This window comes from Cyclopterus lumpus, chromosome 24, assembly GCF_009769545.1.
Source record: "Cyclopterus lumpus isolate fCycLum1 chromosome 24, fCycLum1.pri, whole genome shotgun sequence".
Classification (NCBI taxonomy): Eukaryota; Metazoa; Chordata; class Actinopteri; order Perciformes; family Cyclopteridae; genus Cyclopterus; species Cyclopterus lumpus.
In genome coordinates this window covers 12,788,995-12,806,187 of record NC_046989.1, presented here as the reverse complement: position 1 = coordinate 12,806,187, position 17,193 = coordinate 12,788,995, and the positions used below count along the sequence as shown (strand labels likewise).

Sequence of the window (17,193 nt, the reverse complement as noted above, 5' to 3'; positions counted from 1 at the left end):
GATGATAGAAGTTGTGCAGCACCTCAGACACGCTGTCAAAAATTTTTAATACCGTTCTACCGCAGACTGGCAGGAAATTGATGGACCACAGTACCCAGCTTTTAGCCACCTCCATAGAAAAGGCGTGTAAAGTTTGAACCCGATCAAAAATAATTGTATTTGTATTCTGTCATCAGTTAGGCAATATTCAACATAGTTTAAAGGCATTTTTTTGGCCTTACTAAGATACATAACTGTGGGAAAACATCAATCTCTGCTGCCACTGTCCCTCCACACAGGGAGCTCCAGCCCAAGAACATTGTTGCTGGTGGGAACGTCTCCGAGTGTCACTTTGTGTCTCCCTTTGAATGTGGCACGTACAGCATGACCTCACTCACCGTGGGGCAATGGAGACGATGTTGAAGACAGTTTTAACAGCGATGGTTATGAACAAATAAATGACGAACTTGACATAATGTAGCTAAAATAAAAAATAAAAAAATAGGTGAAATGTTTATTTTGGGATATGGGCGGCTCATTCTTGTGGTGTAAAGAGTCCCTTTGTGGGGTTTTATAGCTACACTAGGCAACTTCACTGTTCAACTGGTAGTGGCTCATGTTTACCAATACAGCTGGCCTGTGATCAATTTTAACCAAAGAATACCAAAAGAGGAAGAAAGTCTAATGCTGGTGTGTCCCATTTTCTCAGTGTTAAGCTTCATTTATGACTTTCAGTAGGAAATCGACCGTCCACACCCGACTCATCTGACTTCTCACTGAGGGAAGTTTGGCCGTTCTTCCCTACGGCCGAGCCACATTGTCATCTAAACTGATAAAGAACAATGCATTTACGAGTGCAATCTTGCCTAGTGTAGCTTCAGCAGGGACAACCTAGAGAATGGCGACAGATGATGGAAAAAGTGGACGAGCGATGACGGTTGATGACAGCGGGCTGGTTGTGACAAGCTGGTTTTGGGTGGAGGTGGACAAGAGGCGTTTAGGATGAATCCGTGGACCTCAAAGCCGCGTCTGGGCTTCAGGGATGTAGATCTCGATGCTGTCTGCCCTCTCTGTGGCGGAGTTCTGTCTGAAAGAAGCTGCTCGTTTGGCAGCCATGAGGCGTCTGCGGGCTTCATGTCGCTGGCGGTCCTGAAGGTCCAGAGAGCGCTCTCGCATCAAACCACCACGCCCCTTGGATGGCCGCTTTGGCAGAGGGGGGGGCCACTTTTGCTCCTGAGGACACAGAACGATATGGTTATAAAAAAAAGGCAAAGGCTTGTTATTATTATTGCAATGTATCTGACAGAACAAGATGACTCACAGGTGAGACAAGCAAACCGAACAATGCATCTCAATCAGTGGTGCACAGCTCAAACAATTGTTAGGAGTGACAATGTGTCCCAGATATTATGATACACACATTTAAATAAAGAGCACTCTCACATCATCTTCTTTGATAACTGTTCTGCTATAATTATAATTGAATTGAGGCCCTGTATATGTATTTTGCAGAAAGACATTCATGTGAACATCTCTAGAAACACCACAGAAAATACGAATTGATTATGTAAACATAAAACACTTACCTCTAATATCACCCACATGACCTACACATCTTAACACAGCAAAGGCTTTTGAGAGCAAGGAGAGCTTTTGGGATTGCTTGGCAAGCTGGCGTGCTCGCCTTGAAGGAGAGAAGCCCAACACGGAGCATCCGTGTCACTGCTCGGGCTCAGCTTCATGGAGCTTGCAATGTGCCCATTAACTGCTGGGTGGTACATAACTCTCTTACAACTACAACTGTAGCACGGAGATAATTATCCGAGTGCCCTGAAGGATCTCTAAAACACGTCTAAATGTGCTTCTCCCTTATCTACAAGAATCACTCTTACAAATTGTGCATTTATTTCAGCAGCTACTGTCAATTTAACTGGATAGTTTGATATTCTTAGTGCTTTTTCTTAGTGTGTTTCATGTTCTACAGCGACATGCTATGAAATGAAAATTAATCATGTATCAGTGTCTAGAATACGGAACCTGTGTGTATACAGACTGATAAAGATCAAAGGTTTGTCAAAACGGTCAAATGTTACTGGACATCAATATATAACTGCCTTTTTGAACGCATTGTTTCAATTCAGTTTTCAGTCTTCTTGCAGTTATGAGTCCCCTTGTTTTAATGTTGCTAATTATTTACAAATGTCAGCATATGTGTCATTAAAGCAGTGTTGCATACACTACATGTGCAATTTTTAAAAAGGTATCAAATTCTGCAGAAATATGACAGGGACTTTCAAAATACGGCTAAGCTATCCTGCTTTGCTACGCCTACCTGTCGAGATGTAATCAGGGTTCTGGGTTTATGCAAAGCCAGGAAATAGCACCAATAGTCCCTGCTGTGGGCCATGTTCCATTTCTTTTTCCTCACCCATTAGTTAGTCTGTTGACAGGAAATCTCCAAATCATACTGTCTGTATGAATTTCCATTAATTGGTTTGACGCCACTTAATGCTGGTGATGTGCCATTGTTAAATATTCTACTTACATGAACGCACCAGAAGCAGGTGATGAGGTACGATAATCATGGATGTGACAGATAAATATAGACAATATATATATCCGACAGATAAAATGTCCCAAATTGTTCTCAATTAAACACGACTGATGTTTTGTTTTTGAAAAGGAAAACCTTTTAGAAGATGCTACTAGCTGTCTAGGCTGAACTGGTGTTGCCTCCTAATAGTTGTCCCAGCAGTGATATGAATGATTAACCTCCTACTGGTCACACGCCTATAAAAGGAAGGCAGATGTTGTTAATTTAGCTTTGTCAAAAGCTGAGTGAGTTTGCCTGGAACCCATTAAGACTAATTGTAATGAGTGTATGGATCCAGCTTTACCTTCTTATCTGGGCTCTCCACCAGCTGCCACTGGTTGCTCTTGATCTGCTGCAGCTCATCAAACTTGGCAGTGACGTCATCAATGGAAAGCTGCAAGAGGTCCCAGAATCCAGCCAGGTCCTGAGATGTGGGTCTGGGCATGGCACTGGGGTCCTGAAGAGACGGTGGAGTACAACATGGGTTGTTTTGTACTCAAGTGAAATGATTGTCCTTATGTGTAGTATTGCAGAACACTAATTACAAAATTAAACAAATTCAAATGAAGAACCGTAGACTTGTATTACATGTTCTTAACCAGCATTTTACCAAGTGTATCATACTTAAATTAAAAAGCAACAACAAAAAGCTAACATTTGTCTAAATAATTGGAAAATAAAGGAAATACATACAGGCAATTACAGCCTTCATTTTCAGGACATTGTGCTACTCATAGCCACCTCACCATTCTGACCACTGGGTGGCAGCACAGCACCAACATTGGTTCAGGGAAACAGAGTCATTCCCTCATTCAGACACGTCTGAAAGCTCAGGGCAATCTAAGGCTTGTCACAACCAATGTTGGACTTAATTCATCATCTTATTATCTGTGGGAAGAGAGTGCGGCCCCAAACCATCCAAGAGAGCGCAATGCACAGAGAGTGAAGGCACACACGCAAACGCACCAAAAAACCACACACGCACACACACACACAAGGCAGTGAGAGAACAGGTGATTTCAACCACCTCCACAAGGTTTTGCATTTCATTCAAAGAAATTAGCTATGCTTTAGTGAGGTGTGATTAAGTGCCTGCCAGTCTCTTTTCACTGTACTTTCACCTCTACTGTATTTGCAGAAACATTCCCACATATGACACTATCACAGTCTGATATCTGCTGACTGTGTTAATATAAAAGGTCTGATTCTCTAGTCGGCACGAGGGCTAAACAGTGAGAAGGTGTGGCAGTCCATTATTCAAACTCTGAGATCCTGTTCAAACGGCTCCAGTAATGCACAGCCTCAACACAGGTGCTGCTAGCTATTGGAATTCCCCTTTCGTTTACTAGCGGCAGAGGGACTGCTTCACTATTGATCTCTGGGGTCTATTTCTGGAAGGTGCACAAGTGCAGCGTCAGGCCGAGCACCTTCTCAGAGCTCCGACAAAGACAAGCCTATCAACAAGTTGAACCCGAGTCTTTGTGTTTTTCCATGTAACAAATTGACAGCATGTAGGTCGATACAGTGTTCTTGTTCACAAACACATACTACTCACCAGATTCTGCTGACATAGCCAGTAAAACTGCTGAAACTTTTGAGACATCAGTAGCTGAGCACTTCCCACTGCACTCCGGATTTTTCCTAGGACTGGATCACACACACACACACACACACACACACACACACACACACACACAGACAGTGAGAGAGAGAGAGACTGGATTCATGTCTGACAGCTTGGTAGAGGCTAACATGTTGAGCAATGTCATTCACATGGATCCAATCTGTTCAAAAAACTCTGATCACAATTCTATGTTATCAAAGTCAGCATGTCAGCTACTACTATGAATGTTCACTTTGGCTACCGTTATACATAAAAAACAAAATGATCATAGAGCATTGACCTGAGACAACAAAAGCAGCTCCCGTTTTGACAAGAACGTAGTTTCCCTCAGGACACTCACTCTCCTCTGTCAGGTCATGCTCCTCTGCTTCTCTCTCCATCTCTTTGCACCATCCCTCCAGCCGCTTGGTTTCATTGTGAAGGAGCTGCATGAACCAGCTGCCGTCCCTGCGGAGTGGGGACACTCGGCCTGTTTCGGTGCCCTCCAGACTGGGCTCAACCAGCCAGGGTTCAGGCTGTGGGCTGGTGGGCCCGCTGGAGGGCCGGTAGTCCTCCCTGTAACTGAACAGGCCTTGTGTGCGCACTGTACGGATGGCCCCATACTGAGTGGGCGTGCTGGGCTCAGAGTGGCGACCGAAGCCGCCACCAAACTGCAGGCCCTTGTCCTCCATGGAGGGAAAGCCCTCCAACTCCATGTCTGCTTGCACTGCAGTGGTCACACTGTTGGAGCGCTTGAACCTCCCATGCCTAGAATGCACAAGTGGCGGGGACAGTGTTCAACAAAAGCAACTTTAAATGCACTATACTTTGACCATGAACACTGTGTTTGGTTTGTCTGAGCAACATACCGTTTGTGATCCTCCACCTGGATCCCTATAGAGTGGAACTGAGGAAGGCCTTTACTTTCCGTCTCAGAGTCTGTCACAGTTTCCACCTGGTCAACACAGAAATCGTCATCATTAACAACTAGAATGAACGGTCACACCCAAGTAGATGCACATGTCTACCATTCAAAATGACAGCTTTACATTTGGAAATGTTGTTGATATGTTGACTAGATTTCTTACTTATTACAGAAGATTTGAGTTTCCATCATGAGAGATAATTGTAACTGTTTTGGTTGCCCAAAAATGTCTTATTCAGCGTTCTATTGTACTTAGCTCCACCCTCTTCTGTCACATCTGGTTGCAAAAAGCCAGGCCTGTAGTGATGCTTCTTGAACCTACAGGTGTCTTTTAAGTGCCTAACAAGAACCAGAGAGGATCACATTCAGGAATGAATTGCCAGTCCCCACCAGTCCTTCAAGGTGGCGAGGTCAACCTAAAGCCAGTGCCAAAAAACGGCGATTGAATCACAAACAAAACCACTCTGTAATTTTACACAATAATACATAGTCTGGAGGATGCAATTTAGTGGTTTTCACAATCCAGCTACAGCTTAATTGATTGCCTAAAACTGGTGTTATTGTTACCACCTGCAGTGTGGGTAATTGCATGGATTTAAAGTTCAACCGTATCCAGGATTTTGGTACAAAGGAAACTAAAAATAGAAGCATCAACTAGCTGTCTCACGGCTGGATAGCATCCTCTCTAAACAGCGACATTTGCAAGAGGACAGTCAATTATTTTCGACACCATGCTCAGCATTGCCCACAAGAGACGTCTGTGGGCGACATGCACGTACAACATGGTCCACACAGAGTTGGACATAAAAACACAAAGTCGGACATAAAAACTGAGGACATTTGAGGATGCCGGAGCTACTTAAGTGAGTTGGACAGTTAGCACACAAGGCCGAATTCTTACCTTGTGGTGGAACTAATCGTTCAGGTACGGGCTCTAACACGATCAGGCCAAAGCTACCAGTAATCTCCAGAAGAACAAGGTATAATACAGATACTTGTAAGGTAAGCAGCCAGATCACAAACTAGAACAACAAGAGTAAGAGAGATCCTCATTTTGCTCGTCATTACTGCCGCTTTTGAATAAGCCCTGTCCATGTAATACCGCCTGCCACTTGTAAAGGTCAACAAGCCTCCAAAACCTTGTAGAGTACTTCACACAGATTGGTACATTTGGGAATTTGTAATACCCCCCCAAAAGAATGACAGGATTAACTAATTTGCACGTGTAGTTGTATTGCTAGTTCAACATTGTGAAGTCTGCCTGGGGATGTGGACATTGAGTAAGTCTTCAATTAAGAAACCTAATCCTCTTGTCAGATAATAATCCAATGGTGCAATGCAATTGAGACAACAACCTACAGTACATAACAATGGGCCTGTTGTGTTCTAATAAAAGGGATGTTGGGTTGATTTAAGTTATTGAGAGCTCTGAGAGATGTTTTTTTACTGGATTTTACAGGGCACCTCTCATACATATTAACACTGAATCCTTCCAGCTAGGACTAGATAGAAGGAGACAGATGAGATTGGTATAATTAGCATTGAGGCTGGGGAGCGAGTGTGGCGACTGCAAAGAGAGCAGCAAATTGAGTGGCAATGTCTGTAATGCTGTTACCTGTATCCCAATAGAGGAACGTGGGGTTTTGAGGTACTCCTCGGCCTTGGACACCAGCACCGCTTTGTCACACGTCTGGACGGAGGTGTGGCTGCCCGAGGATGCATGCCTCTTGCCTGCTGCCGACTCCATGGCCATGGTGACAGCCTTGGTGCTGTCCAGGCTGTCCATGGAGCTGTAGATGGGACGACCAAGGCTATCCGTGGTCCACAGACCGCCCCGTGGATGCCTGCCCTCCTGGTAGGCATCTTGGGTGGACTCTGTACTGCTCTGGGCTGTCACAGAGATAAGAGGCTTGGTGGTGGTGCGCGGGGGCACAGGAGGTGGAGTCTTCTTGTAACTGGGAGGATAGGATACCGCTGGATAGCACAAGCGGGATGAGAGGACGAGGACAAGGCAAGGGTAGAGGATAAAATAAAACATGAGAATGACAAATGTGGCCAGAAGCTGACAAGGTCCAAGTGCTGCAGTTCACCTGAATCACACAGTGTGTGATAGAAGAGCGTCATAGCATGAGGGGAGATTAGACATCAGGGCACTTGAGCACTTAAAGCAAGGGGAATGTAAGTACAAGGGGGACAGCAACAGCAGCTTTGTAATATGTATGTTTATTGGGGAGGAGCAATGAAGGGTTGTGGGAAAGATTTGCTCTTTTAAGTGCAAATGAGAATCTGATGGTAATCCATCCAGATGGACCTCACAGCAGAGTTGGAAAAGAACCAACTTCACTGCTTCTGAGCAATTCATTTACTTTTGAAGTCTTATATTAATTTCCTTATTTATATACATTTCTATAGTAAAATTAGATATTCATCAGACTAAACATTACATTCCTAAATACAGTAAGATTGTTGTGCTTTACCTATTCAAACACATGCTGCATAATAGTGTAACGGTGTAGGCACAACTCCTAACACACACACACACACACACACACACACACACACACACACACACACACACACACACACACACACACACACAAACCACTTTGGATTACAGGTAATTAAGTGCAATAAGAAACCACAGGGAACTCTGTTAAGCTAAATCCAGTCACAGACTTGACTTCCTTCCAACTTGAAGGGGCTGCAGTTCTGCAAGACACAGTGGGCGGATACCAAAATGAAAAGAGCACAGTGACTCAGGCAGCACTCACTCCACACGTTCTATTATTACACATGCTACCAATCTGACTTACTTTCAAAACTGAAAATGCGACAGATTGCTTGTTGGTACCAGATACAAAGCATCTGTGTGTCTTGGTTACATTGCATGCATTGGCCAATGCAACACATTAAAGTCAGGGCATGGACATTTCCATATCCATGGCTTTTCTAAAACGTTCTCACTTTTCAATTATTTTAACAAATAAAACATTTGCATCATGTTTTTCATCAGAGATATCTGACCATAGGCTGTAGTTGTGAATTCAATTAAAGAAACTCTCATTATCTTTTATAAAACATGTAAAACATATGCCTAACTTGATTTTTTTTAATGGAACCTCACATTGTTTTAAAGAAATTCCTTCTGGTCTTATAGTCAAAATTTATAATATATAAAGTACACTGTATTAATTTCTTTATCTTTAATACATTTTGGCCTGATGGCTGGCAGTCCATATGAAGTGGTGAATTGGGCTTCTTGACTACTTTGGAGAGATGAACCACTGTGTAAGTTACCTACGGCAAAACCTATCATCTTCTATTATCTGCTAATGTGTCGAGGAGGCTGTTGGTTTGAAAACTGCATGTTTGACCTAATGGTGGCGCTACATGAAAGCTCATCGGGTCTCCGATATTAGACTTCATCGTGGAGATGTGCTGTGAAGCTGGTAACAATGAACAGACACACAATTGAACCGCCACATGGTGCTTTGAGGAAGTAACGCATGTGACTGCAGTCCCTCTGTGAGGTAATGACGAGTCTCTAATTCAGCACGTCATCAGACTGGATGTTGAGTCAGCAGTACACAAATCTTGTGCAGTTCATTCATAAATGTTATGCTTGCAAAGACATTTGTTTCCTTATACACCTACATTTATGAGCTGGGCATAATTACACAATAAGGCTAATGTTGTTTAGTGAAGATACTTAAGATACGATTCTGAGAGAACTGCTCTACTCAATCTGACAAATAAATGTAAAAACAATCAATGTCTTGCAATAGATGTCCTCCTACTGGCTGCACAGTGCAGAGTCCCAGCTAGAAGAGCTACATTGTACACTTCAAAAGTGCATTTATTGAAGTTGATTGGAGCAGTGGTTGAATGTAGCTCTGTACATTGACTAGCATACTTAAGTTATTTTTCTTCTGCTACAGCACTCACTCTTGACAGTACTATCATTTGATGCTTCTTCATATTTCTACTTCACTAAATTTCAAAAGGGAAATATTGTACTTTTTTCTCTATTTTGCTTTCTACATTATTTCACAGCCACAGAGTTGACAGCTACAGAGAGAGAGAGAGAAGGGGAACAAAACATTAACTTTAACACAATCACAATAACATTTACTAGGTATGGGGTCCACATCCTTAAGCCTTAAAACATTGTGAGATCAAAGTGTATAGACTTCTGTACCGACATGTCCCGCTCTCTTCACCTATAGACCTACAGTTGAAGTAAATGCTTAATATCGTTGAGTATACAGTTGAACACAAAACATCTCCAATGAGACGATGGAAAGGGCAACAAATTACATTTGTAGATGTACAGCAAAGGTTTCCCTTTGAAATGCTCCGGCTTTCATTTAAAGTGTTGAGTGGCTGATACGCCGTGCCCTTTGTGTGGTCGGCGAGAACTCGCTGTGTTTGAATTAGGCTGTTTGGTTTAGCACTGCTGCACCGGGCAGTTTAGTAAACAGACCCACACACTGGACGTGCAGCCAGACTAAGTGGACCTGAATGTCATGCTATCATATTGTGTTGCTGCTCTGCTTAAATGCTTGTGTGGTATTAGTACACAGTGAAGACCCCGTAGTTTTCCGCCTTCAAAACAGACCTTTTGACACATCCTCTGCAGGGACATGCTCGTGCATCAAAACACAATTCATCCTCATGTAATCTCCTCACCGAATATCCAATCTAGTTACTTTCTGTTGCCATTTCATCAACTCTCACGATGAATCAATAGTGTGGCTGACACAACGTTTGCCTCCAGCAGCATGGTGTTGGTGTTGTCTCCCAGGTGGCACCGTTGACAAGCATTAAGAATAACTACATAGAAATAACCAATGTTCTTGCATTGTGTATATATATATATATATATATATATATATATATATATATATATATATATATATATATAGAGGCATCAGTGTTCAATTGAAATGTGTTTCATAACCAGTTAAAATATCCTTGCAGTGACCTTGGTTTTTAAACTAGCATATCAGGCAGCAGCAGCAGTGGGCGGTGAGTTTTGTCAAAGAATATATAGGAAGTCACAGGAATATTTAACTTTCATTGCACAACATGAGCAATACATAATACAAGTACACAGAAAAGTAGTGTGTACTGCTGCTGTTTGTTGTCTTTGATCAGGTGTTTCCCATCATGCCCTGTTTCCTTGCAGTCGTTCGAGAGCAACTGCTGCGCCTGCCTTTTAAAAATCGCGTTGCCCCACACGTGCGTGACGTCAGAGAAGATGGGATCAACTCTGACACATTTTACCGGCTTGGAAACCGGAATATATTAAATACATTTTACCTTTCTTCTTTACTTCATCGGAAGCAAACGCAGTAACTGCACCCACGGATGTATGACTGCAACTGAAATGTAGCTTGCAAAGAGAATTGCTGCTCGCATGGAGGGAAAGAGAGGAGATGGAGACGGGTTGGTACCTGGAGGTGGCTGAGCGCGGTCCACACTGCAGGAAGTAGGGAGACGAAACTGAATCCCTGCAAGGAACAAGCAACACCAGTTAGAGAGGAACAATGCACACCTACAGTGAATCTTTCTGTACCTACCATAGCTAACTCCAAGAGGTCTAAAGCGCGTTGAAACATATTTACACAATGCTTTCTTAAGGCCTATCCAGTAATAACAGGGAGCCAGTAACAGGCAGGGAGAGAGAGAAACACAGATCTGCTCAATTTACAGTGTTAGAAATGGGTCACATCAATGTGTTTTTCCTAAATGTTGAATGTGCATTTGGCCTATAATAATTTCATATGAGTGAGTTACTTTTACAGTAATAGACCTTTAGTCACTGCTTCACCACATGTAAGAGAAAGAAGAGAGATGCTGATCTCTGGGCAACAGTCATTATTATGCATTTTCTGTGTTTCTGTCTCAATGCAGACACAACTTGCAACTTGATGAGCAATGCTCATAGGCAACAATTCTCCAGGAGGTGCCTCAACCTTGTTTAGGTGAAATCAAAACATATTGCCAGGGGGATTTGAATACATTTGTCTCAACTTTGTACTTCTTCGGCACTACATAACCAACAATATAATCACGATTAAATTAAGGAAGCGGCAAAAGATGATCCAATATTGACCAAATTGGGAAAGAAAATGGAAATCATCTTTTATTGTCTTAACAAAAATAAAGGTTTAAGCCTTTCAAAGAATCAATGTATACCAAGGTTGTTAAGAATTTTGCCCATCTGCGTTGCCCTCATATGCTGAACATATATCATTGTCTCCAGATCAATCCTTACAAATCAGGCACGAGATAACATGCATCATCTGAATCTGAAAAAAGACAGCTACACATGATCTTATTCTACATATAAGACATAGCGGACATCATCAAAACATAAATATGAAACTCAACTCAAATTAGAAAATTCAGAATTTAACAAAAACAATTTAAATTGTTCCAATTAATGGTTTTAACTGGCAAAATAATTCATATTTTCCCATTTTTGGATATTATATGAATAAACTTGGTTTATTATCAGTACAGTGTGTCTCCTGAGAGACGCACAGAACATTGCAATTTTTGGATTATAAGGCCAAAAATACGTCATGTAAAGACACACACTTAGAAGAAGAGACAGACACTCGTTATAATTAACTACTTAATTGGCCACTTCCACAACTGGAGGAAAATGACACCAACATGAACTTAAATAGGACAATTTCAGTCTCTGGCAAGTGGCCTTTTTGTAGATCTAACAGAAATGAGGCTTCGATAGAAGGCAAACAAAGACAATCAGACAAAATGCGTTGAGAGACAAAGACGAAGAACATGTTTAAACGTAAAAGCAAGACAGTCTATCTGTCTATTCTTTTTAATTATTGACTGCCTCTGGTGAAGTAAAACAATTGTATATTGAAAACTGCTGCCTGGAGTTCCACTTTTCACATTAAAAAGATATTATACTGAATGGGTATGACCCAGTATACTGCCGTTTACTTACTTTGTATTTGGGTGCATGAGCTTAAGCCATACTTTACATGAAGGGCAATACCTTGCTGCACTTAAAATACATACAATTCATGGAAAATGGAATTATAATCACTTATCATGCTCAAACTGCACCATGTGAACATGAGAAGTGCAGCCGAGATGCATGTTGGGTAATGTAGGTACTATAAAAAAATGACGGTACTTACATTGACTTCATGTAAAGTGTGACCTAATACCATTTCATCAAAGTTTTGGTGCAGAAAATAAAAAAACAGACCTTCCCTCCCGTGCTTTTTCAACAAGGCCCCTCAAACCTTTTGCTCCTTTGTGGCCAAGACATACATTTCAGAAAAATAACGTTGCAAAGGTTCTGACCGCGTCTCCTCCCCGTCCGACTCCCTCCATTTGTTCTCGCCATAGTTGTGGACTCAGACTGGCAAAGAGGCTGGTGAGATGCTGATCGTACTCAGGTCGGGGGGGATTGGGGCTTAATTACATGCAATGACTGACGAGCTGCATACATGAGCATGGGGGCTGAAGATGTAACAAGGTGAATGTCCCTCAGGATTTAATATAACCGCATCTTTTGTTTGACTGTATTTGATTGTATTAATCATGGAAACTGAGTGACTATCTAGCTCCAGTCCATGTTAGCAAGGGTACAGAAAGGGTACAGTCTATATTCTAGTAATTAAATTGCAAAATCATTGTAGTCTAAAGCCTAAGAATCACAGCCTACAGCTTCATCTAGTCACATTATAATCTTTAACAATTTGTTAGAGCAATGAACAGTGCGTCGCATCCTGTGTAAGGACAAACAAGTTCAACGCATTGCTTATCATTGCATAAATGTTGCACATAGCCTACTCTAACTTTATATTTTCATGAATTCAATGCATCTTGTTTATCATTAGACAGCATCCTTAATGTAAACATAACTTGAAAAAAAGCATGTATTCAATGATTGCTGTAGATCTTACATTGTATCAGTAACATGTATATTCAAGACTCCAGGATGACATGGAAATGTAATCTTACTTGTATAGTCAAACATTTACTTTTATTTTTAATATTTTTCCTGCTCACCTTAATGGAATCTATTTTGTTTGCATAAAAAACATATATCGCAACAGGCAAAACATATTACTGTGTGTAGCTAAAAGAAAAAGCACTGAGGGGAATTTATTATTGTATCCGATCAATGTTACTATACCTGAAGATATTTCCTCCGGCCTAGGATTGAGATTGTTATGGCGCTGATGGATAGCAAAGTTAGATGAGTGGATGGATCTATGAATGGGTTAATGGAAGGATGGATGATTTGACATCGGACAACTAGCAGGACTTGAGGGTGTGTATGCTGTAGGTCAGTGATTCCAGCTGATTCTGCTGGATTTACAAAATTTTGAACGTAGGTTTGTGTAGCCCCTTTTTCAAGAGTCGCACAACAAAACAAGCATGTTGTTCATAGCCACATACATATATACATACAGTGGTGATGCCCCCATGGATGCAAGGTGGATTAACTGTTTATGTATGAAATATCACAACAAACCAATACAAATCAATGGTCCGAAAGTATTATTTCAACACACTTTTAAATAGCTCCACCAAAAGCGGGGACCTTCGCCGAAAAAAAGGAAAAGTAACGTAAACAAAAAGCCCTGCTAGCAGCCCCTAGAAGCTGTAAAGGTCATTGTACCCTGTGACCACAAGTGTTGGACAAAACAAAGACCATTTTAACCGTGTTGCTGTTGTTTGAGCATTACCAATAGTAGTTAAATATATGTTAAAAAGATATGCATGTCTACCATGTGGGACTAGAAGAAACGATAAAGTGCTGTTAAAAATAAACATGGATTAACCCGCTTGAAGAACTGAATCTTCTCGGCAAATGTTATTGTAAGCTTCCTGTTCGGTTAAAATATTTTGTCTGTGCAAAGGTGACATTTTATTCTGAAAGTGGCACTAGAATAATTAAACAGTTCATTCATTAAACAGTTTATTCAATCGGAGTGTGCTTGTGCTTAGGAAATGTGTACACATCATGGTACACGTGGGAACTTTGGCCTGGTGGTGGCACTATATGAGAGGTCATGGGTTCACCCAAAACCTAAGCATTCATCCTTTGGGGATCTGAGTCTCAACAAATCTTTAATATATTATTTAATATGTTGCTTTGAACTAACGTGTTGGACAGATAAAACGTCTTTTCTAAATATAATTTTAGCCCACACAATGTGCATAGTTTGTGATATAATTGTGTGTTGTGTTTTAACAAGCGGCATTGATTTGTGCTGGTTTGTAGAACAAAGCTGTTATGTTGGTCATAACTTGCCTTGCTGCATGCCAGGTTATTTAAAAATAAAGACACTCTACTGTGTGCTGATTGTATTCCCCTCTGTTTGCTTAAAGAAAATGTATATAATGGTTAAAGCAAGAGGGTGAATTACTACTGATACCAATGGATTTGAAAAGAACAGTAATATCAATCATAATAAATAAAAACAAACCAACTCATTTCATGGATTTTGGAAAATGCTTCATGCACATCTCAGTTAAAGTATAAACTAAGTGTGCAGAAGCGATTTAAAATGGAATAGTTATTCTTGTGTCTCAATGTTCAAATACAGTAGACGTTGTACAAGAAATGCCAGTGTGCTGACACCAGGCCAACATGTGGAACAGTACAGGAGTCAACACATGTTTTACTTCTGTTCTTCTGGTTCACTATCCAGTACTAGTGCATAATCTGGAAAATCCCACTGAATTCAATGTGGAAACAGATAAAAACATATATATATATTATATAAATATATTATACATACTTAGTGAGTATGACAGCATTTTCAAGTAATGATAGATCTTATTGTTGTGAAAAATGTAAATGAGTCGGACAAAATGTATGGAAAAAGTGTATTAACAACATAAATAAAAAAAGATAGAATAAAGCGGTTCTCTACCAGACCTACCGTACTCTCTACGCCCCCCAGCTAAGCTACGGACGCCTAAAATGGGGGGAAAAAAGAAAAATGAAACAAACAAACAAACAAAAAGGTGATAGCTTAGTAGAAAAGCAATGCATATTGAGAGGGTCAAAGTAAAAGACACTGTGCCTGGCCCATGAGGTGTATGTGCAGTGTGTTAAAGTGTGTAGTCCTCCCTATGGACATAAAAGATATTATTTATGCTATAAGTCATTTTCATCTTTTGATGCCATTGTAAAGCTATGACCCCCATTTTGCCTTTTTTAATTACCATAAACATAAACATCGTAAACATTTGAATCCATTGTTTTATATCAATATATGAAAAATACACAATAAAAGTTGTAAATGAAAATTCACTAGAAACACCACCACATTAAGCAAACAAAAAAAGAGCAATCACATACTTTGTTTCATTCTTTTAACAAAATAAGCATAAGCTAACAAATACAGGCTAAAGTATGATTTTCAAAAAGTGCTTTATAACTTTGACGAAGTCTGATCGCTAAACAATTCAGTCTGAGATCCCTGAAAATTGCAACATGACTGATGCAAAACAGAGTAGCATGTTTTCGCCAAGAAACCTTGAATAAATGCAGGAAGAGAACATAGGGGTAGAAAAGGATTTATATTCAAGCGGTGTTACAGGTTCAGGGGAGATCAGATTCTTTCAAAAACCTTTGTCCCAATAGCTGGACGTCAGAGTTGGCACAGTTGTTGCATCAGATCTCTGGATGACAACAAAATGTAAACATAAATTCATGGGGTAGTTGACTACATACTGTCACATATAAGGGAGACAATTCAGAATTTCTTACAAATAATTATATATTTCATTACACAAAATATGGTTGCATGGTTAAAAAATAATTGTAAATACCCTTTGTCTATTTATTTTTCAGTCTTTGTTAAATGTACATCTTTCAGGTATATATTTTTAAAATAATACTTCAATATCTGTATTTTGCTACATTTCAACTTGTTTTAAGGGAAGGGTCATTTCTTTCGGCTAAATGATGAAATGATAATAACACACGGGATTAAACTTTTTTTTAAAGCATGGCTGAGTTCCCTGGGATCAATAAATCACCAGTTTGCTGTTCAATTAGATATCTTTTTTTTATGTTAAGCATTTGTACAGCATTTCCAATTATTTTATCACAGGCGTTGTTTTCTAATTTTGCTGTACAGTTGTCAGTAAATTAATTGACAATGATACACTTATGGTTGTTTTTCTTTTGTATATTATGAAAGCGCACGGATGCTACCACTATGCAAGAATCTCACCAACAAACTCTTTGATGCGAGTATACATATAAGCTAAAATGGGAAAACACTGCCAGGTAACACTAAATCAACCTTATGTGTGGCCCCTTAGCTCATGCAAAAATAATACAAATTAATATTCTTAAAAATAAAAAAGAGCCACCATATCTTCTGAAAACATCATTCCATCCCCGGCATTGATGACTCGAATGAAAGCTTAACAGAAATACCTAATATCAATAACTGCAAATATTTAGATGATGTAAAATGACAACAAAGAACAAAGGACTTGCATAGAATGAACGAATGTAGATTGGTGACATCATGATTAATCAGTCTTCAGCACCTTTTTAAATAAGTTTGCATTCTCCAAACAATGGGAAAAGATGTAAGTAAGGAATGCCACTGCAATCCCCTCTTAATCATTCAAAAAAGCAAAAAGAATGAATACAAGCCTTTCCTAAAAAAAAATGTATCAAAATAAAATGGTGATACGCCAAATGTTCTCACAGTTGTATGCGTATCACTAAAATGATGTATGATTTATACTGAGTGAGCCTTTGCCCGGTCCATAATGGCTTTATAACAACAATAAATAGATTATAAGCTTTTTAAAATTCTTATTCTGTATTGCAAATGATGGCAAATGGCAATATTGGAACTTATTCCTTACCTATTATTCTTTGTACCAAAACCTCAAGTTTCCAGTTCCGAGCAAAACATGCCTCAACATAGTGTTCCTCTGTAACACATACATTAGATTATCAAGGCAAACGAGTCATTTATGGAGGCATTTAAGCTCAAGGTTTGATGAGTTACTGCAACATGTGTGTGAGGCGGAGCTACTGCATTAACTTGAGAGGAA

At 40.2% G+C, this 17,193-nt stretch overlaps 1 protein-coding gene across 1 annotated transcript in view; it reads right to left on the bottom strand.

The window, feature by feature from the left end:
- Positions 1 to 996: 996 nt before the first annotated feature.
- The window catches only part of LOC117727403 (disks large-associated protein 2-like), an 80,115-nt gene continuing 63,918 nt past the window's right edge, over positions 997 to 17,193 (bottom strand). Inside the window, exons 6-13 of the mRNA XM_034527685.1 lie at positions 15,039 to 15,083; positions 10,557 to 10,613; positions 6,716 to 7,074; positions 5,045 to 5,130; positions 4,477 to 4,943; positions 4,128 to 4,219; positions 2,877 to 3,029; positions 997 to 1,212 (exon numbers count right to left, since the gene is read on the bottom strand). Of these exons, the coding sequence (XP_034383576.1) occupies positions 997 to 1,212; positions 2,877 to 3,029; positions 4,128 to 4,219; positions 4,477 to 4,943; positions 5,045 to 5,130; positions 6,716 to 7,074; positions 10,557 to 10,613; positions 15,039 to 15,083 (1,475 nt within the window). The remainder of the gene's footprint in view (positions 1,213 to 2,876; positions 3,030 to 4,127; positions 4,220 to 4,476; positions 4,944 to 5,044; positions 5,131 to 6,715; positions 7,075 to 10,556; positions 10,614 to 15,038; positions 15,084 to 17,193) is intronic.